The 22,867-nt window shown below is 44.4% G+C and overlaps 1 protein-coding gene across 1 annotated transcript; it reads left to right on the forward strand.

The window, feature by feature from the left end:
* Positions 1-1,538: 1,538 nt before the first annotated feature.
* asb1 (ankyrin repeat and SOCS box containing 1) lies at positions 1,539-21,609 on the forward strand. Its single transcript, XM_048534744.2, has 4 exons — positions 1,539-1,962; positions 9,803-10,105; positions 13,065-13,450; positions 21,199-21,609. The coding sequence occupies exons 1-4, from the start codon at positions 1,715-1,717 to the stop codon at positions 21,330-21,332; spliced, it is 1,071 nt and encodes a 356-aa protein (XP_048390701.1). The 5' UTR covers positions 1,539-1,714; the 3' UTR covers positions 21,333-21,609.
* Positions 21,610-22,867: the final 1,258 nt, after the last annotated feature.

Here is a 22,867-nt window from a genome sequence, read left to right on the forward strand (position 1 = left end):
AGTGATCTGAAGAATGATGTAAACCAGTTGACTGGCTGGTCTTGGGGTGGACAATGCAGTTTGGCTTGAGGGCAGATGCAAGCAAAGAGGACAGTCTGTCCCACCTTGGAGACATGAAGATTGCTACAAATGCAAGTAATCCCTAAATCAGTGGTATTCAACCTTTTTTGATAAGAATCTCTAAAATATGTTGTGAATTTCTATGCAACTCTAACCCTGGGGCACATGGTGACTCAGTGGTTAGCACTGCTGCCTCACAGCACCAGGGACCCAGGTTCAATTTGCAGCCTCAGGCAACTGTCTGTGTGGAGTTTGCACATTCTCCCATGTCTGCATGGGTTTCCTTTGGGTGCTCCAATTTCCTTCCACAGTCCAAAGATATGCAGGTTAGGTGGACTGGCCATGCTAAATTGCCTGTAGCATTCAGGGAGGTGTAGATTAGGTGGCCTATAGGGTGATGGGTCTGGTTGGGATGCTCTGAGGCTCAGTGTGGACTTGCTAGGCTGAAGGGCCTGTTTCCACACTGTAGGAATTCTCCTATTAAAATGAAAAACCAAACAGCAGTGTTAACTATTGGATAATTGTAACATATTATTATGAATTGTTTCTTGCACGCACATCGTAATTATTTCAATGTAGTTCTTTTGATCTGAGATAAATTCTTCTTGTATTCTAAAACCAAAGGGCACTCGGGAACCTAGTTGAAAATCAATGCTTCGGGTAAACATCTGTAATCACCTAATAAAAACTTAAAGAACTGCGGATGTTGTAAATCAGAAAAAAACCCAGAAATTGCTCGAAAAGATCAGCAGGTATGGCACCAGTATTATTTTTTTCAGGGTAGAGTGACCCTTCCTCAGAACTGCTGAGCTTTTCCAGCAATTTTTGTTTTTGTATCTGTAATCACCTATTGGATGTAGCACTTGGGGCAAAAGAGATCAGAGGATATGTGTGGGGTGGAGTGACGCCAGAGAGTGCAGAGACAGTTGGGTGATTAGAATAAATGGTTGAGCAGGCTGGAAAGAGCCGAGATAGTAGGAACTGCATATTCTGGAGAATATGAGATAACAAGATGTAGAGCTGGATGAACACAGCAGGCTGAGCAGCATTGAAGGAGCAGAAAAGCTGACAGGAAAGCCTAGACCCTCTAGGCCCGAAACATCAGCTTTCCTGCTCCTCTGATGCTGCTCGGCCTGCTGTGTTCATCCAGTTCTACACCTTGATGTCTCGAAGGAGCCGAGTAGCCTTTTCTTGCTTCCTTAAAAGTTTAATTCAAAACACAGTTTGTGCTGCAGAATTCTCTATGAGAATTATGAGCATTGGTTTAATTGTTGGAGGTGCCTGCTGATAGATTACTAATCTATTTGCAAAGTGATTCTAAAGTCAGTTCCAGGTTGTGTTATCCTGCACCAGCAACAGCTTCATCGATGACACCGTTTGGACTGGGCAGTAACTCCATTGCTGGGGAGGCGATGGCTGGAGGAGGAGCCGGGCCGGTTTGAGTGGCACCGTATCCGACCACAGAGGAGCTGAGACACTCGACAGGATGCACAAGCAACATGGGAAGTCCCTGGGACCGGGGTTAGTGCAAAGTGAGAAAGCTCTGTGTGAGAGATTAGCTGTGCTGTAGCAGGGGTGGTGTATTTATTAGTTTCCTTAGTTTGCAATGGCTGCGGTTCTCCCTGTGCGGTAAGGCGGGGGAGAGCGGGGTAGCATGTCGGATCGGGATGCGATGAACGGTTCTAGCCTCCCCGGCAGCGCCGAATGTCAGCAGCAGGAGGAGGAGGTTGAAGCTGCTGCCGCTGCTGGAGCCAGGGCTGGCCGGGATCTCAAGGAGTGGCTCCGGGAACAATTCTGTGACAGTCCCATAGAAGGGAGCGAGGACACCCGGCTACACGATGCCACTTATGTGGGCGACCTGGACACCATCGCCAGTCTGCTCAGAGAGGACAACTTCAGGAGGTGAGGGCACTGTTATTGCTGCAAATGTTCCACACATCATTCCTGGCCTGGCCTATATTAGTGGTGAGGAGAAAGGTATTAGATATTTAAGGTGTTTTATTTTAATGCATTTTTAAAAGAGACAAGCTTTTCTTATATTTTTGAAGTTATATTTACTGATCCCTTCCTAATTAATCCCTTGGCCTATACAATAGGTAAGAAGATGGGTAGCTGATCCATTCCCCAGTCTCTACTACTGTTTCCAGCTGCGCATCAAACCAGCCTTTCCTCATTACTCAAATTCTCTCAGGTATCAGTTTTAGTTAATCCTATCCTCTGCCCTTCCCATGGCCTTGATGCCTTTTCTGGATTAGGTGGCAGAATATTCGACGCAATTGTAACCATCATCTAACCAGTGATTTATACAGTTTATAAAATGTGATTTTTTTAATGTAGTATATGGTACTGTTTACAAAAGCCATGTAGACCGAATGTGGTCTCACTGTCTGACATCAAAAAAACCAAAGAAATCAGAAACAAAATGAGAAATTGTTGGAAAATCTCAGCAGGTGTGGTAGCATCTGTGGAGAGAAAGCAGAGTTAATGTTCCTGGCCCAGTAACCGTTCTTCAGAACTGCTTGACATCAAGTTGTGGATCCAGGCAAGCACCAGGTAGAAAATCTGTTTTCATGGTTTTAATGTTTCATCTGATATTTCCATCACGCTCATTTTAAAAAAAGGTCCAAACTGACATGTAAACATATGAATTTGAAGCAGAAGTGGCCCTTCAAGTTTGTCCCACTGCTCATTAAGATAATGGCTGACCTGTTTGTTTTGAATTCCATATTTATGTTTATTGTCTACTTTCATCCCCCTGCCTAACGAGAATCCATCCACTTCCACCTTAAAATTATTCATGAATCTTTACAACCACCATCTCTGGGAGGCAGAGAGTTCCAGAGTTTCATAGCTCTGTGAGAGATAAAGATTCCCCTCATTTCTGTTCTAGAAAGGTGTTGCTAATTTTCGAACAGTATCAACTAGTTCTTGACTAACCTCCAAGAAAACAAAAATTTCCCTTTCACATCCACCTTGTCAAGCCGTTTCAGGGTCTTACAGACTTCAATTAAATTGCTCTTTGCTGTTCCGGTTGTGGAAACAAGCCCAACCTGTCCAGTCATTCTTGTAGGACAATCTGTTAATTCTAGCAATCAGTTTAGCAAGCCTCTTGTGAGCACTGTCTAATGTATATACCTCTTTTTTTGTTAAATAAGGAGACTAAAACTGTACGCACCATTTGAGATGTGGTCTCTCCAATGTCCCGTATAACTGAAACATAATATCTTTAATATTCAATTTGAGAGTAATTAAGGATTGCATCCCATTAACCTTCTTAATTACATGCTGTATTTGCATTCTATTTTTATGTGACATACATGTGAGAACATTGCAATCGCTCTGTGGAATTCTACAGTTGTTCTCCATTGAATAAATGTTCAGCTTTTTTATTCTTCCTGCCAGAGTGAACAGCTCCAGATTGTCTCGCATTATGCTCTATCTGCCAGCTATTTTCCCATTCACTTAATGCTTCTATATTGGTCTCCATCCATGTTATGACATCATCGTAACATACGTTTCTACCCATCTTAGTATCATCTGTGAATTTAAACACCTTGATTTCTGTCTCTTCATCCAAGTCATAAGGTATGAATTGTCAATACTTGGTGGATTCAACTTGCCACATCCTACCCATTATAGCAATCTCTGTTTTCTGCCATCCAGCCATCATATTAGCCCCCTACCATGAGCTCCGACATCATTTAATCAGATACCTTCTGAGACCCAAGTTCAGTACATCAATTGGCCCCTTTTGTCCACACCACTGTTACTTAAAGTCATAGAGCTGTGCGGCATGGAAACTGATGCTTTGGTCCAACTCATCCATGCCAACCAGCTATCCTAAATTCATCTAGTCCTATTTGCTAGCATTTGGCTCATCTCCCTCTTCCTGTTCAAATACCCATCCAGACGCCTTTTAACTGATATAATTGTACCAGCCTCCAACACCTCCTCTAGCAGCCCATTCCATCTTTCCTGAACCCTTTCAAATTTCACAACATCCTTCCTCTTGCGGGGAAACTAGAATCGCATGCAGTATTCAAAAATTGGCCAAACCAATGTCCTGTATAGTCAAAACATGACCTCCCAACTCCTACCCTCAATGCGCTGACCAATAAAGGCAAGCGTACCAAATGCGTTTTTCGCTGTCCTGTTTTCTTCAAAGAATTCCAAAAATTAGGTTAAACACAATTTCTCATTCACAAAACCATTGCTGACTCTTCCAAGTTATTCTGAGTTTTTTTTCCATGTGCCAAGTTATAAGTACCTTAATAATCGATTATAACAGCTTCCCCATGATAGATGTCAGGCTAACTGCACATATTCCTGTTGCTGTCTCCCTCTTCTTCAATACAGGGCTTATATTGCTATTTTCTGGTCCAATGAAACTTTGCACAATAGTAACAAATTTTGGAAAATTAACATTGACACATCTGTGACCATATTAGCCACCACTTCTGACATACTAAGATGAAGACCCAGAGACTTAGCAATCTGTAGCTTTATCGGTTTAGTCAGTACTGCTTCCCTTGTGATTACTTTTTTTAAACCAAGTTCCTCTCTTTCCTTAACCTTATAATTTCTAGGTTTTAGCTTGTAATCACTATTGTGAAAACAAACAAAATATTTATTCATGACATTTGCCATTTCTTTATTATGCAATGTTTACTCCTCATCCTGCCTCCCAGAGGACCAATACTGAATTTGCTTACTATTTTGAAACCTATAGAAACTCTTGCTATCAGTTACGACACTTCTAGGCAGCTTAATCACGTACTAATTGACTAAGACGGTGTAGAGCTGGATGAACACAGCAGGCCAAGCAGCATCAGAGGAGCAGGAAAGCTGACTTTTCGGGTCGAGACCCTCCTTCAGAAACGTCAGCCTTCCTGCTCCTCTGATGCTGCTTGGCCTGCTGTGTTCATCCAGCTCCACACCTTGTTATCTCAGATTCTCCAGCATCAGCAGTTTCTACAATCTCTGTACTAATTGATTAATCCTGATTGAACTTTTGGTCACTGGATGCTGTCCTTTGCATTCTGATTAGTCATTTAATTTGCCACTCTTTGTACAATTGTATGGTTTTCCCTTCAATTTGATGTTGTCCTTCCCTCCTTTACTTAACCATGGAAGGTGAATCCTCCCTGTGGAATTTTTATTTTTAGTGAGAATGTACTTATGCATATTCAGAGTATTCTGAAGTATCCTTTAGAAGTCTGCCATTGCTACTTCACTTATGCATCGGCTATCCTGTTACTCCTGTTCTTTTCAGCTTTCATGCAGACACAGTTGTCCTTTTGAACTTTAAAACACTAGTCTCAGACTCACTCCTCTCTCTTTCAAACTGGATGCGGAGTCCAATCATATTATAAACACTACTTTCTAGAGATGCCTTTTACTCTGAGATCATTCATTAATGCTGCCAAATTACATGATAATCATTCATACAGCATGGTGGAATGTTAATTCAATACAAATGCCTGATGATACACCATTACCAAGGGATGTCATCCTTGTTGCTATCATGAGTTCACTAGATTGCATAATGTGGAGTTGTTTGTTGTTCTCCTGGTCTGTGGCCTGTGAGAGGGCAAATGCTGTCAGGTATGTGTCAGTTATGAACTACAAAACATGTTTGTTACAAATACATAACATGTTCAACAACTAGAAAGCCAATGCAGATGGAGTTTTCTTGATTATAGAATAATTTGCTCACAGCACATTTCGCTAATTCTGGTAGTAAAAAACTTGGACTTGTACGTAATATAAAATTTGCAATAAAGTCCGTGGCTTCCCTCTGTATCTCTCTCAGCTTTCTCTGAAGGGCCCATCAAGACCTTATTGTTAGCAGCAACCCAACTGCCCTATTCTCCTCTCTTGTTACCTGCCCTAGCTTTTCCTCCTCCTGCACTTCACTTATTGCTTGAGAATATCGGTTTGCTTGTGAGCCACCCAGGATCTTACGGTGAACAAATGCATTGACATCATGACTGATGGAAACCTGACCTGCTGACTATGACAGTGATAATGGGAGCTGCAGATGCTGGAGAATCCAAGATAATAAAATGTGAGGCTGGATGAACACAGCAGGCCCAGCAGCATCTCAGGAGCACAAAAGCTGACGTTTCGGGCCTAGACCCTTCACCATATACTCTGCTGACTATGACACATTGCTTCTTCATGAGGCTTCTCTGTGCAGCTGCATGTTCCACCATCTGCCCACCGAAACAACCACGATGGCAGTGTAACCCTCATTCCCAAGTCTTTCTTCGGTCTCTGTATTAGACCACTGTGGCACCTTCTCCAGTTTTGAGTTCCCCATCTCACCACCCATTAGGCATCACTCTTCACTAGCAAAAATTCCCATTGCATTCCAGGGTTGGCCCAGCTGTGTGGCTGTAGTATCAAACATCTCTGTAAACCCTTCTCTTCTACTGCCCCCACACTTCGCTCCAGAAAGGAACTTGAATACTTCATTGGACAGGGTATTGAGTACAAGAGTTGGCAGGTCATGTTGCAGTTGTATAGGACTTTGGTTCGGCCACATTTGGAGTACTGTGTACAGTTCTGGTCGCCACATTACCAAAAGGATGTGGATGCTTTGGAGAGGGCGCAGAGGAGATTCACCAGGATGTTGCCTGGTATGGAGGGTGCTAACTATGAAGAGGTTGAGTAGATTAGGATTATTTTCATTAGAAAGACAGAGATTGAGGGGGGACCTGATTGAGGTCTACAAAATCATGAGGGGTGTAGATAGGGTGGATAGCAAAAAGCTTTTTCCCAGAGTGGAGGACTCAATTACTAGGGGTCATGAGTTCAAAGGGAGAGGAGGAAAGTTTAAGGGAGATATGCGTGGAAAGTTCTTTACACAGAGGATGGTAGGTGCCTGGAACGCGTTGCCAGCGGAGGTGGTAGACGCAGACACGTTAGCGTCTTTTAAGATATATTTGGACAGGTACATGGATGGGCAGGGAGCAAATGGACACAGACCGTTAGAAAATAGATGACAGTTTAGACAGAGGATCTTGATCGGCGCAGGTTTGGAGGGCCGAAGGGCCTGTTCCTGTGCTGTAATTTTCTTTGTTCTTTGTCATAAAATCTAAGAACTGCTGTTGAGTTGTCTCTGCCACATCCCTCTCATTTCCTTTCTCTACTGAGCCAGGCTGATTGAAATTAAGCTCCAGATTGGCCATAATTCATTTGAATGTCTGAACGGATGTGAGGAGCTGAATGGCCTGTTGATTCTATGTTCTTTCCTGGTCTAGCCCTGAACCTGCATCTGTCTCTAGTTCCTCTTTTGTTTTCCCTTCTGTCCTCTCTGAGCTCATCAAAGCTATTTATTTCACACTCATCCCTTCCCTTGCCACTATATCACACTGAGCCAGACATCTTTCAGATTTGCTGTCCTATTTGTGCCTGAGCTTAGCTTCTGCCTCTGAATTGAGACAGCTCCTTCCGCCACTGTCTCATCCATGTTCTTTGTCGTCTTTGGACCAGACGGTTTCAAGTTCTCCCACTTCTCACATTGTGTAAACTCAGCCTCATCCTAATCTGTACCAAATCCATCAACTTTGTGCCTGCTACCCCCTCCCTATTATCTGCATTCACCCCCCCTTCCCCTCTCTGTATTCACTCCTACCCCATTCTCTGTATTTCCCCCTCCCCTTCTCTCTGTGTATTCCCACTTGCCCCTCTCTGTTCCCACCCTCCACCGTTTTCTGTATTTGCCCCCGCCCTGCCTCTGAGTTCTCACGGGAGAGGTTTGGGAAATACTGCTTTGTGACCAAGCCCTTCCCTGGGTATTTCAATCACCTCCCACTCAGCCCTACCTCCTCCCAAGAATTTTGCATTCCTCAAATTCACTTGCCGTCCATCCTTCATTCATTTTGACTCCCAGGATGTGGCCATGGCAGCAGCTATCCATGCCTTGGATGTTAGAATTCCATTCATAAACCTCTCCTTGACCTCTCTCCCTTTCTTAAAAAAAGAACTCTACACCTTTAAAGAAATGTTTGCAGTCCATCCCTAATCATTTGGCTTTAATTGCAGCCTATGGCCAATAACAATTCCTAGAAGCACCTAGGGATACGATCTGATGTTGTAAGCACCACGTAAATGTAAGTGATTTCTGAGGTTACAATTCATCAGGGTGAAGCCTCCAGCTTCTGCTTTGACTGAACAGTGTTATCAGGCCAAGAAAGCATGTGCCCCTGCCTTACCCAGAACTGTCCGTCAAACCATTACTCCTTCCAAGTTCTGTTCAGAGATAATGGGAACTGCAGATGCTGGAGAATCCAAGATAATAAAGTGTGAAGCTGGATGAACACAGCAGGCCAAGCAGCATCTTAGGAGCACAAAAGCTGATGTTTCGGGCCCAGACTCTGATGAAGGGTCTAGGCCCGAAACGTCAGCTTTTGTGCACCCAAGATGCTGCTTGGCCTGCTGTGTTCATCTAGCTCCACACTTTTTGTTATCTCCTTCCAAGTTGTACTGTGTTGTGACAATTTGCCAGTTGTAAACCCCACACTGTTCTCATAGGCACCTGATCTACTCAGTCTACATCCTTCAAGCTAAATGACCTCCTGCTTAGCACAAGCGCTGTTGTAGCATCACGAAGCATTTGGTTTCAGCATAAAGCACATTATGTACAATGAGTAATTTCTGCTTGATTTTCCGTTGAGATAAAGGCCTTAACTGTCTGGTGCAGACCGTGGATCAGCAGAAAATTATTGGGGAACAGAGACATAATGTTGAAGTATGTATTCATACGTAGGGGCATGATATGTGCAGGCAAAAGGAACATGTCCAGGCATTGCGCCCATTGTTGAATTAAACAAAAGCCTGGGAATCGCTGGTTTGCTCGTGCATTTTCTATAGCAATGCCTCAAAATAATCAGAATCAATTTGCCAACCAATCAGCACCTTGTTGTCGTATAGTATAAGTTGTTGCTCCTTTGGAAATTTGGCATTCTTGTGTGTGTCCTGATGTGTCAATGTCTTGTCTTTATTTTCAGCAATAATTAAGTTCTACAACAAAAATCTAATGCTAATTTGTATTATTTAGCATCTTCAACCCAGTAAAACCTCCCAAGGTGCTCACAGGGGAATTATCGAACCGTATTTAACACAGAGCTATTTCAGGAGACATTGGGACAGATGAGCTAAAACTTGATCACATATGAGTTTCAAGTTCCAGTTTGATTAAGGAAATAGAGATTTGGGAGGGATTCCAGAGTTTAGAGACTGAAGTTGAAAGAATGGCCACTGGTGGTAGATCTGTTAGAAAATGGATATTCAAAAGGCCTGAATTGGAGGAGTCAAATCTTCTAAAAGGATTAAAGAGCAGAAAATGGATGCAAAAATATTAAAAGTGACGAGACTTTTAGTTGAATTTATCCAGGGAACCTTGAGTTTTATTTCTTTGCTTTGCTTTTGCAAGAGGTTATGAGTCAGGATTTTGGTTTGTTGATGCACGTCAGCCACATCCTGGCCAGATTGGCCACACTGGTAGATCTTTTGTCCTCTTTCTGCCCTTTCTCGCACATTTATTGATGAGTAACCAGTCCACAAGAACGGAGACCCGCTGAGCAAATTTTTCCGGGTTTGCCCAGTGCTTATGACTAACAGAAGTGCAAGGAGAAGCAAAAGCAGAAACGCCAACTCGCCTTTAGCGAGCCTGAGCCTGAGTGAGCGGGAGGTTGGCAATGAGCGTGTTCAAAAATGGGACTGTTCTGTTTTCCAGGCGAATCAATGAGAAGTCGGTCTGGTGCTGCGGCTGGTTGCCGTGCACGCCGTTGCGGATTGCCGCTACAGCCGGCCACGCTGACTGCGTGGACTACCTGCTCAAGCAAGGGGCCGAGGTGGACTTGGTGGACGTGAAGGGGCAGACCGCGCTCTATGTGGCTGTTCTGAACGGTCACTTGGACTGCACCAGGATTCTCGTGCAGGCGGGCGCTGACCCAAATGGAAGTTCCCACCACCGCAGCACGCCCGTGTATCATGCCTCGCGAGTGGGCCGAGCAGACATCCTCAAAGAGCTCATCAGGTAAGTTGAGGGTTGTGGGCTTGATCAGTTATTTTTAGGTGGAGCAGCGCTTCCCGGTTGATTTCCTGGGTTTTTTTTAATGGCTTAAACTGTGAGAGCCTGGTTTTGGGATGGTGAGTGGTGGCTGGGGGCAGGGCGATGGTGGGGGTGGAGGAAGGAGGAGGAGGAACGGATGGGGCAGGGGTATAGTGGGAGGAGGGGGATGCTGAGGGGGGGCAGGGGAATGATGGTGTGGGGTTGTTTTGGGGAGGGGTACGGTGGTAGGGAGGAAGGGGGGGAGGAGGGTGGTGGGGAGGGAGTGGGGGTTGGCGGAGAGGAAGGGGACCGGCAGGAAGGAGTGGTGGGGGCGGGGCAGAGTGGGGTCAGGGAGGAAAAGGGGTGGCAGGCGGGGGCAGGGGGGGATGGTGGGGAGGAGTTGGGGGGTGGGGGCAGGGGGCAAGTGGTAGAGGAGAGGGGATGGTGCAGGGCGAGGGGATGTTGGGGAGGAGGGGGTATGGTGGGGTGCAGACAGATGGTGTGGGGCAGGGGATATGGTGGGGGCAGGTGGATGGGTGCAGGAGGGTGGTGGATCAGGCCAGTGAACCAGAGGCCTGGATTGAAAATTCTGAGGCATGTGTTCAAATACCATCACAGCACTTGAGAAATTTAAATGTAGTTAAATTGGGATGTAAAGGCGGTGACTGTGGAAATTACTGGATGGTAACCAAAACTCATGTGGTCGTCGGTGTCTTTGGGGAAATTGATCATCCTCTCCTGGTCTGGTTTAAATATGATTCCAGCCCAACAGAAATGTGATTGACTCTTAACCTGAGCGAGTTGCTCTGCCGTCAAGAAGCTGGTTTGCCACCATCCTGAGGGAAATTCAGAACTGGCAATAAAATAGACACAATGCTTCCCATCCTGTGAATGAATTATTAAAAATTGAATCCCTTACCGCCTGTGCCCTTGTCGGTCCTCGGCTTCAGCAACTGCCCTAAAGACTAGAGCGTTCACGAGTGGCTGCATTTTCCATTTTCTATGCGTCTCATTTGGGATATCTAACAATAGTTTATATCTACATCGCACCTTCAGCATTAAATGCTTTGTGGGTTTTCCTCAAGAGCTAATTTGAATGTTTAGTGCTGAAAGTTGCGATTATTTTCACGGAGTGTTGTGCTTTTTATCCCCTCGTCTCCTCATCCCAATTTCTGCTGCATGTTACAGAGTCCACACTGATGTAGACCTCAGACACCTCAGTTCCTGATGCGCTGAATCCGTCAGCCTGATGGTGAGCTTTGGGAGAACACAACCCATGAGATGTGCGTGTATCACACACGCTTCCAGCCAAATTAATTCAGATGTGACTGTAGATGGCAAATCTCGAACAATGAATTTTTCTCACCTTCAGTCATTTCTGGCTAAAACACTGATGGTTCAAACCACTGTTTCAGGAGGGTATGAATTTTATTTGTCTGTGTGGCTTAACACTATACCATAGAAAACCATAGAATGGAACAGGCCTTCCTGCCCATTATGCCTCTGCTGGCTCTTAAAAAGAACTATACATTTAGTTACACACTCGGTGCCCTTATCACATGATCTTTTTCTTTGAGTATTTACCCAATTTTCTTGCTATTTAATCTACTTCTGTCACCTTAATGGGAAGAAAAATTTCAGATCTAAATAAAATTGAGAAAAAAGAAATCTATTTTTTTGCCAATTGCCTTCATGATTTTAAATTTGTCTTCTTTGTTTACAGACCTTCCTGTCAGTGAAAATAATTTTTTCTTTTTGCTGCATCATGATGTTACACATCTCTGTTAAATCATCCGTTTAGCATTCTGTGCTGTACAGACTGCAGTTCCATCTTATCTAGTCTCTCACGTACAAGTACCAAATTTGGAACATGTTAATATGTTAAGTATGTTAAATTTAGGGAAAATGAGGTTGGCACGGTGGCTCAGTGGTTGGCACTGCTGCCTGACGATGCCAAGTACCTGGGTTCGATTCCAGCCTCAGGCAACTGTCTATCTGTGTGGAGTTTGCACATTCTCTGAGTGTGCAGGTTAGGTGGATTGGCTGTTCTAAATTGCTTATAGTGTCCAGGGCGGGAAATACAGGGAAAGGATAGAGGGTGGGACTGGGTGGAATGCTCTTTGGAGGGTCAATATGGAATCAGTGGGCCAGATGGCCTGCTTCCATGTTGTAGGGCCACTCTACCTCTCTGGTCTGCTCTCCCATTTAATGAGACCATGGCTCACTTTGGCCTGAAATCCATCTTCACACCCACTGACACCACTCCCTACCCCTGCCAGTGGCCCTCTGAGAGAACAAAATCTTCCTCATTTCCATCTTAAAACTGTTAATCTCAATCCCCTAGTTATAGTCTCCTCATAAGGCAAAACATCCCTTTAGCTTGCATTCTGCCCAGCCTCCTTGGATCTTTATACATCTCAATAAGATTACCTCATTCTTCTAAACTTCAATGGTTGCCGCCCCAGATTCCAGCCTTCCCTCATAAAATAAGGTGCCTATTCCCAGGTATCAGCCAAGTGAATCTTCTCTGAGCTGCTTATTTGCATCCTTCCTGAGGTAAGGAGGCCAAAACTGTACACAACAATATGCATTTATCCTTAGCAGTGTGTTCTGCAGCTGTAATCAAACACTCTTACATTCATATTCCATTTCCCTTGTCTTCCTGATCTCTTGCTGTGCCTCCACCGTAACATTTTGTGATTCATGTTCTGGGGCATCTGTCCCTCTGTACCTCAGAGTTCAGCAATCACTCTCCATTGAAATAGTATGCTGCTGTTCTATTCTTCCAGCAAAAATGGCCAGGTTCACCATTTTCCTGCATTATACTCACGCATTTACCCAGAGGACGTTCATGACATTGAGATTTAACTCCAGAACGAGTGAATAGTTCTTTTAACGGAATTGCTTGACATTGTTGTTGACCCAGTTTACATCCCTGTTTCAGACACGGTGCGGATGTCGATGTTAATCATCATGTATCCAGTCGTGTCTCAGTGCCTGCTGCCAGGAGATTCACATCACTGGGTGTGTGTCCCCTCTACATCAGTTCTGCCTATCAGCACCTCCAGTGTTTCAAGTTGTTGCTGAAAGCTGGGGCAAACCCCGATTATAACTACTGGGGCCAGGTAGATGTGACAGCTTTTCCCCGGGGATCGCCAGTCTGTGTTCTAGATGCGGTTCTACGTCATGGCTGCGATGCACAGTTTGTAAAACTTTTGATTGACTTTGGTGCTAATTTGAACCTGGTTAATTGGGAGGGTCTGGATGCAGAAACGATGGGACGGATGAAGGTGAATGAAGAGGCCTTGCAGATCTTCAGAGCTGCCAAAGGTAACATTACAACAAATCACCTTTCAGTTTTATTTTCTGACTTGATAGCATTTCTGAATGTAACTGTTTTTAACCAAAAGCATAGACATGGATTGTGGTGACTGAAATTTACATGTTTATTAACTTTATCACTAACTTGACCTTGTTGATTGTTATCTCACTATCTGGTATGTTTAGGAACTGCCTTATGACGGATTATCAGGTTTTTGCTTATGTTTGATCTTGCTTCCAAGAATTGTCAGTAAGTTGTGCATAATAGACAGGAAATTCTCAACCTTTGCGTTTCATCGGTGCTTCCCCTTACAGAACCTCCACAAATGCACCTGCAACACAATTACTTTCTGTGTAAAAATAATTCATGTCTGTGAATGGTCAGCCTGATCCTTGGCTCATTGTCCATTGATGCTGTGCCCTCGGCTGTTTCCTTGATGGTCTTTGGTGAAAGTTTACTAGTGCCCACTCTCAGGCGGAGGATGAGGAGATCGGATTCTCGCGCCAACCTCAGTCAGAACAACAACAGAACCTGTGCCATTGGTGTTATTCAGAACTATTTGCTAGCTGTCTAGCCAAATTAACTAACTGTTTCTTGGACACACAACTAAGTACGTGCAGCAAATTTAGCTTTAATTGGCACCTCATGAAGCATTCTCAATAAACCAGCAAAAATTATATACCTCAAATACTGGAGGTTTTCTAATTATAGTGATGTCCGAGCGATCAGTTGAGGTTGCGAGTCAGGAGGCCCTCTGCCGGTAAGTTTTACTGAGGGTAAAGTTGTGTTATTACTCAAGTGATTTATGCTGTAAATGAAGTATAACAGTTGTGTATACCCCCTACAGTACACTTCTATTATTTAGTTTGTGTTTTTGCATTGATTACGTGGACCTCTTAACCAACTGGAATATTTCGTCAATTGACACACTCCTTGTCCTTTAGGTGCCAGTTAATGAAAGTTTTGCAGTATTTACTTTTACACTGACTTAGTGGGTAGCACTCAGACTGAATTAAGGCTGTGGATTCAGTGCAAAGATCTAGGCCTACACAAGGATATGGGCAGGAGTGAGCGAATACCACACTGCCAGAGATATGATTTTGTAAAAGGACGCCACTCTGACTGCGTACCACCTCCAGTATTATGGTTTTGTTTAACGCAAGAAGAGATATCAGTATTATAGGAGGAAAGGCAATGCTGATTGCTGGTCTGAGTTGATTCTCAAACTTGTGTTGATCAATGCATAAACATGACCTTGAGGAGTGAAGAGAATTTAGTCACGACCCACAGTAGTGCCACAGGACAAGTAATCATGGTTGTGAGCTTCCCCTCCTTCGAGGTGGCAGTGGTCAGTGATATTAGAATGTTTGCTGATTTATTTATAATAGCACAACTTAAATAACCCTGATTGTTTAACAATCAACAGATCTTTGTTAGGAAGTCAGGAAGGAGAAGTAAGCAGTGATTTTGCACAGACAAAAGCGGAGGACTAAGCTAAGGGATACAGGTTGTATCATTATTGTGCTGATCAGTGAGAGAACGAGAATTAGATACAATCAGTGTATAATATGTATTATCTATTATCCCATTATTAATGAGGCTTAATAAAGCCATTGCTATAATTAATTATATCCATATGTGTTCTATATTAACAGCGGGCTTTATAAAGCATGGGCTATCTTAGCAATCTAGAGCCCCAGGCTAATGTTTGATATGGGCATGAGTCCCACCCTGGCAAATGGTGAAAAGTGCATTTTAAAAATCTGTAACTAAATTAGCTGAATTGTGATTACATATACATTGTCATAAAAAAAGAGTTTCGAAGAAAGAGAGGTGATTTCATATAAACTTACAAAATACGTAAAGGGATTTTTTTTATTCATTAATGGGATGAGGCTGTCACTAGTTAGGCAGCACATATTGCCCATCCCTAATTGTCCAGAAGGCAGTTAAGAGTCAACCACATTGCTGTGGGTCCAGAGTCACATGTAGGCCAGACCAGGTAAGGATGGCACTTTCCTTCCCTAAAGGGCATTAGTGAACCAGATGGGTTTTCCCCCCCAATAATTGATAATGGATTCATGGTTATCATTAGATTCTTAATTCCAGATAATTTTATTAGAGTCAAATTCCACCATCTGCTGTGGCGGGATTCGAACCCAGGTCCCCAGTGTGTTATCTGGGTCTCTGGATTAACAGTCCAGTGATAATACCCACTAGGGCATCGCGTCCCCCTGATTGATAGGGGAAATGCAGCTAAGATGTCTCCCCTGGTTGTGGTATCTAGGACTAGGAGGTGCAATTTCAGAACGTTGTGAACCTTTGGAATTCTCTACCACAGAGCGCTGTGGAACCTCTCACTTTGAGAATTTTGAAATTGAGGTTGATCGATTACTGATTAGCAGTGGTGTGCGGGGTAATGAAGATGGGGTGGGGAGAATGAACACTTCAGTGCCTATCAGCCATGTTTATATTGAATGTAGAGCAGCCTCGATACTGCCCTTCCTATGTCCTCTGATCAAGTCATCCACCCCTGAATGGTGACACATCCTCCTATGATGTGAGGCTGGATGAACACAGCAGGCCAAGCAGCATCTCAGGAGCACAAAAGCTGACGTTTCGGGCCTAGACCCTTCATCAGAGAGGGGGATGGGGAGAGGGAACTGGAATAAATAGGGAGAGAGGGGGAGGCGGACCGAAGATGGAGAGAAAAGAAGATAGGTGGAGAGTGTATAGGTGGGGAGGTAGGGAGGGGATAGGTCAGTCCAGGGAAGACGGACAGGTCAAGGAGGTGGGATGAGGTTAGTAGGTAGCTGGAGGTGCGGCTTGGGGTGGGAGGAAGGGATGGGTGAGAGGAAGAACCGGTTAGGGAGGCAGAGACAGGTTGGACTGGTTTTGGGATGCAGCGGGTGGGGGGGAAGAGCTGGGCTGGTTGTGTGGTGCAGTGGGGGGAGGGGACGAACTGGGCTGGTTTAGGGATGCAGTAGGGGAAGGGGAGATTTTGAAACTGGTGAAGTCCACATTGATACCATATGGCTGCAGGGTTCCCAGGCGGAATATGAGTTGCTGTTCCCGCAACCTTCGGGTGGCATCATTGTGGCAGTGCCGGAGGCCCATGATGGACATGTCATCTAGAGAATGGGAGGGGGAGTGGAAATGGTTTGCGACTGGGAGGTGCAGTTGTTTGTTGCGAACTGAGCGGAGGTGTTCTGCAAAGCGGTCCCCAAGCCTCCGCTTGGTTTCCCCAATGTAGAGGAAGCCGCACCGGGTACAGTGGATGCAGTATACCACATTGGCAGATGTGCAGGTGAACCTCTGCTTAATGTGGAATGTCATCTTGGGGCCTGGGATAGGGGTGAGGGAGGAGGTGTGGGGACAAGTGTAGCATTTCCTGCGGTTGCAGGGGAAGGTGCCGGGTGTGGTGGGGTTGGAGGGCAGTGTGGAGCGAACAAGGGAGTCACGGAGAGAGTGGTCTCTCCGGAAAGCAGACAGGGGAGGGGATGGAAAAATGTCTTGGGTGGTGGGGTCGGATTGTAAATGGCGGAAGTGTCGGAGGATGATGCGTTGTATCCGGAGGTTGGTAGGGTGGTGTGTGAGAACGAGGGGGATCCTCTTAGGGCGGTTGTGCGGGGGCGGGGTGTGAGGGATGTGTTGCGGGAAATACGGGAGACGCGGTCAAGGGCGTTCTCGATCACTGTGGGGGGAAAGTTGCGGTCCTTAAAGAACTTGGACATCTGGGATGTGCGGGAGTGGAATGTCTTATCGTGGGAGCAGATGCGGCGGAGGCGGAGGAATTGGGAATAGGGGATGGAATTTTTGCAGGAGGGTAGGTGGGAGGAGGTGTATTCTAGGTAGCTGTGGGAGTCGGTGGGCTTGAAATGGACATCAGTTACAAGCTGGTTGCCTGAGATGGAGACTGAGAGGTCCAGGAAGGTGAGGGATGTGCTGGAGATGGCCCAGGTGAACTGACGGTTGGGGTGGAAGGTGTTGGTGAAGTGGATGAACTGTTCGAGCTCCTCTGGGGAGCAAGAGGCGGCGGCGCATCCTCCTATAGCTGGTTTAATACCAGTGCCAGGATAAGACCCTTTTTTCTTATGATATTCATTGAGGACGCAAGGCCCTCAATTGGTGGCAGGCAGTCGGCAGAAAATTTTTTCATGCCATCTCTACTGACGACAAGATGTACGTTTGTAAGAATTGCCAAAGCATGTGTGGTCTTTGGCTGATTTTGGCCAGCCACCCGGGGCTGCAGAGGTGGAAGCCTACTGGCCAAACCGTAAGGCTTTACACAAGAAACCTGTGCTCTCTGTCGTACCAGTGTCTTGGCAGGGCCACTTCCATGTGAGCCGTCTTTGAAAGCTTCTGAAGACCAGCAGGCAGCTCAGAATACCAGATACTGAAGAGCACACTGGAGCTGGCAAGCCAAGAATTCACACTGTTTGGAGACACTCACAGCAGTGATTCAGTCAGGCTGGTCAAGGAACCAGTATGCCTCATTTCTCAATTAAAACATAGCAAAGCAATTCGTTAGAATGCCACGAAATTTTGGTGAGCCCATTTCAGTCTCAGGGTTCATAGCCTAAATCCCATTTTTAAAGTTGATACAACAAAGTTGCATCTTACATAACATGTGACTTGAACTGTTTATGGCTATAGAACCTCCTTAGACAGTTAGAGGGCACGTATTCCTCAGAAAACCCTTTGGCTGATCCATTTAAATGATAAACAGATAGAGCCAACTAATCAAAACTGAAGCAGTAGAGATAACATAGTATGGAGCTGGAAGTACACAGCAGGCCAGGCAGCATCAGAGGAGCAGGAAAGTTGATGTTTCGGGTCGGGACCCTTCTTCGGAAATGAACATCAATTTTTCTGCTTCTTTGATGCTACCTGGCCTGCTGTGTTCTTCCAGGTCTGTACTGTGTTATCCCTGACTCCTGCATCTGCAGTTCTTGCTGTCTCTGAAGCAGTAAAGATGTTCCACTTCAGCCCCATTCTAATTCCACATATGTTTGTGTCCTGCTTAACTATTTACGACACACCCAGCTCTTTGTCCTCCCTTCTGCTGCAGCTTCCCTTTGCGACTACCTTATAGCTTCCGTGTATTAACAGCTTTCCTATGGGTACTGCTTTGAGGTGAGGTCACAACATTATATTGACCAGTAGTTCTTCTTATTCAAGAAAATTGCAATTGATCCCTTTACAATAGATAGAAACTCTGAAAAGTTCCATTCAGATGTTTTTAAAATGATTACAGATTCCACGAACATTTTAAAGACATTATATCTTTCTTATTGCATTGCTTCCATGTCAGAGATGGTCGCAACTGTGTTAGGTAACACTGCAATTTGAGGATAGATATAACCTAATGAAACCTATCCAGTCTTAGCCTAGGAAAGTTTTCTTCCTTTTCCAAATGTAGGTCTTGTTTGAAACTGCTGGAATTGAACCTTTCAGCAAAGACACTGTCTAGCTTGTAGTTTGAAGCATAGCAATTACAGTGATAGGAGGTTTTGGATAGCACAACTAAACATTTCCTTCAGATAATGCTGTCCATTTTATTCCTGCATGAGCAGTAAAGCCCCTTGAAATGTGTGTGTAATGAACAGATGATCTTTGAATCCAGAGCTTTTTGACTGCTATCTGCTCAAAAATATTTCTGAACTATCCTCTGAAAACCCTAGTTCATTTGACCATAATTTCTAGTCACAGATAGTAATGGGATCAACACATTGTTGACTTTGACTACTGTACATTAGTCGGGCGAGTTGGACATAATTTTCAATGGGACTCAGTGAAGCAGATTTATAAATAAGCAGAAATATGTTCTGCTGAAAGTTAAAATTTAAAAAGGAACCCAGCTGAATGAGAAGTTTAATAATATTCTTCCAGTTGCTCCTGCTACTGGGCTGTGTGATGGCCTAGTGGTATTATTGCTAGGCTGTTAGTGCAGTGACCCAGGTAGCATTTTGGGGAACTGTGTTTGAATCCCGCCATGGCAGATGGTGGAATTTGAATTTAGTAGTAATATGGATTGAAAAGCCAAATGATGACCATGAAACCATTGCCAATTGTCAGGAAGGAAATCTGCCATCCTGATCTGGTCTGGTCTGCATGTGACTCTGGACCCACAGCAATGTGGTTGACTTTTAACTGCCCTCTGGGCAGCTAGGGATGGGCAATAAATATTGGCCCAGTCAGCAATGCCCACATCTCATGAATGAATATAGAAAGAAGCATGGAATATTTTTCCTTCCAGTGGATTATTGGATTTCATCAGCCATTTCTATCTCATTTCCAGTTAATCCCTGAGCTGTAACTATTTACTTGGTTGATGTGTATCCCCATTTATCAGTATGCCCTGTATCTCCATTTTCCTTGTGTTGATATCGGCCGACCAATCTGAGCCATGAACGTTTCAATTGACTCAGCATCCAAAGTCATTTGGAATGGAAAGCTCCAGGTTTTCACCAACCTGTCTGTTATATTTTATTTATTTTAGTTTATGACTAAGTGACCGAGCTGTAGTTTGGAGACTTCCCAAGAAGAAAGGGCTTGCATTTATATAGCACCTTTCATAACCTCAGGATGTTCCCAAGCACTTTTACACCTAGTGCTTACTACAACGTTGCAGTCACCTTTGCAGTGTTGGAAATAAAACAGCTAATATGCGTACAGCAAGTCGTCTGCAAACAGCAATATGGTAATGACCTGCCACTGTGATTGGTGATTTTATCCGAGGGATGAACTTGGATGTTGAAGGAGAACTCTCCTGCTGTTTTCGTTGTCCCATGGAGTTATGTCATGCCCAGCAGAGAGGGCAGATAAAACCTAAAGTTTCAATTCCTACCCAAAAGACAGCATCATCTGACAATGCAGAGCTCCCTCAGTTTTCTACAAACATACCAGCCTTGATTGTGTGGTAGTATTTCTGAAGTGGAGCTTGTAATTTTTGACTTGCTGACCTCGAGTGCTGTACATTTGGTAACATTTGCCCTATCTTCAGCTAAGGTGTGTAGTGCTACAACAAAAGGGAGGCATTGGGTAGCGACTTTCTTGCATGTGTGGGAACCTTGCAAAAGAAATCACAGTTCTGACAACATCTAGAACCCTTTACTTTTAAGATATTTTGCCCAGTTGTAATGAAAAAAAGTCCTTCCAAAGAATTTTTGGAAGGAAAGAGGAATGACTGCAATCCTCTGCAATAGAAGAAAGATCAAATAATTTTCATCACTTTCAAGAAGTAAAATTAAATTTTGACTCCTTTTCAGCTTCAGGAGTGGGGGAAATGATTGTAAGCAGTACGTAAACGTGTACAGAATGTGCCGTAAAAAATAAGTTCTTAGCCTTGAACTGTTTTGGTTTGGTCCTTAAATGATATCTTGATGGGCAGTCTTGATTGGAACGTGTGCAAAATTGTGCTGTGAGCGACGATTTCCCAAACAATCAAATAAAGCAAATCCTGACACTTGCGTGGGTCTGGAACATTTTGAGAGTCGTGGCAACGTTTCAGCTCCCAGGAAAGAAAACGCATTCAGGTTTTGATTTAGTGCAGAAATGAGGGAGTATTTCCTGCTTTCACACATTCTCTAAATTCTAGTCTACAATATTCAAATCTGAATTTTGGCCAACAAAAGTTGATTTATTGGGTCCTCTGAGGACTTCGGGCTTTGGTTTTTATTTTAAAACAGAGACTGTACCTAGTAGAGAAGTCTGGCATTAATGCTCATTTAAAAGGATTTTGCTTTCCAAACAGGTACTCCCAGGACGCTGACATCTTCCTGCCGAATAGTTATTCGGAGAGTGCTGGGGAAGTTCCGTCTTCATCTGATCCAGACTCTGCCTATTCCAGACACGGTTAAAATCTTCTTGTTACACGACGACACTTGAGGGACGATCGCTTCTCCCTGATTGTATCTGCATGAACCCTGTTCTCAGTACACCACCCTGCTGTCAGGAGGATCGCGGGTATTTCTTGTTTCTGTCTCACGCAGCTGTCGCAACCTATCTTTTTTTTTTGCTTTGCGTTGCTTTCCATCCTCTTCAAGCACCACATAATTCAGAAAGACTAACCCTGTGAATGAAATCCATTATTTCTTGGGGCCCTATTCGCAAAACAAACAGAAATTGCGTTCAAATATAAAACTATGTCCTCGGCTTTTGAAAAGCGTGTGCATGTTTTTAAAAAAATGCACCTTGGTGGCAGAGTTGGATAACACCCACCACCTTCCAGGTGGATCTAAAGCATTAATCCAATCTCAGGGGTAAGATTATGTATATCGTTCAAACTTTTCATTCATTGCATTTGATGCCATTCAGACTCTTGGATTACTTGCTGACAGTATTCAGGAACATCTGTGTTTTTCAGTGGATTCAGTCACTTGGCTGAGGACTTGGCAGAGATTGTGAAAGCAGTTTTTATCTGGGAGGCTAAATGGCATTAGCTGTCATTTTACAGAGTTGCAGGGTTGGATTATTCCCGGTTCACTTCACAACAGTTTCCTTAAGATGGTGTGGCTTTGATTGGTGAGCAGAAAAAAAATGGCTGTGTTTCCTTTAACCAATAATTGATGTTCTGCAGTCACGCTGTTTAAGGATACTTCAGTTACCCCCTTTCACATTACATTCTGGGGACTGGGCGACTAGGAGTGAGATGACAAAACATTTTCTTCACTCGAGTACCATGGAACCTGGAGGCTAATTGACTGAATATTTTCATGAAAGAGATATATATGCTGTTGAGATTTTAAAGGCATCAATGGGTATGGGGAGAAGGGGAAAATATGGCATTGAGGTAGAGGATCAGCAGTAATCATATTGAATGCATTTGTATTGAATAGGGGGTAGAATTATGGTTAGCACTGCTGCCTCACAGCGCCAGGTACCTGGGTTCGATTTCACCCTCGGGCAATGGTCAGTTTGGAGTTTGCACATTCTCCCTGTGTCTGTGTGAGTTTCCTCCCCCTGTCCAAAGATGTGCAAGTTAGGTGGATTGGCTGTGCTAAACTGCCCATTGTGTTCAAGGACATACAGGCTAGATGGACTAGCCGTGGAAAATGAAGGATTACTCGGATAGAGTTGGGGGCTGGGGTGGGGGGTCTGGGTGGGATGCTGTTTGGAGGGTTGGTTTGGACTCAGTGGGCCAAATGGCCTGCTTCCACACTGTAGGGATTCTATCAGTTGCAGAAGCCAATTATGGTATGGCTTAATCCTGCTCCTTATTTTTGTGGTTTTAAAAACCAACTGAAGGTGGCACCACAAATATATCTGTCCTCCTTGATGGAGAGCCCAGCACGTTATTTACAAAAGGTAAGGGTGAAGTAGCTTCATCTGGCTTCAGCCAGAATGCAGTTGATTCATCTTGGCAGCTACCTGAGGTATCGCAGCTGCTAGGCTTCAGCCAACTCAGTTCACTCCAAAAAGCA

This window comes from Stegostoma tigrinum, chromosome 7, assembly GCF_030684315.1.
Source record: "Stegostoma tigrinum isolate sSteTig4 chromosome 7, sSteTig4.hap1, whole genome shotgun sequence".
Taxonomy (NCBI): Eukaryota; Metazoa; Chordata; class Chondrichthyes; order Orectolobiformes; family Stegostomatidae; genus Stegostoma; species Stegostoma tigrinum.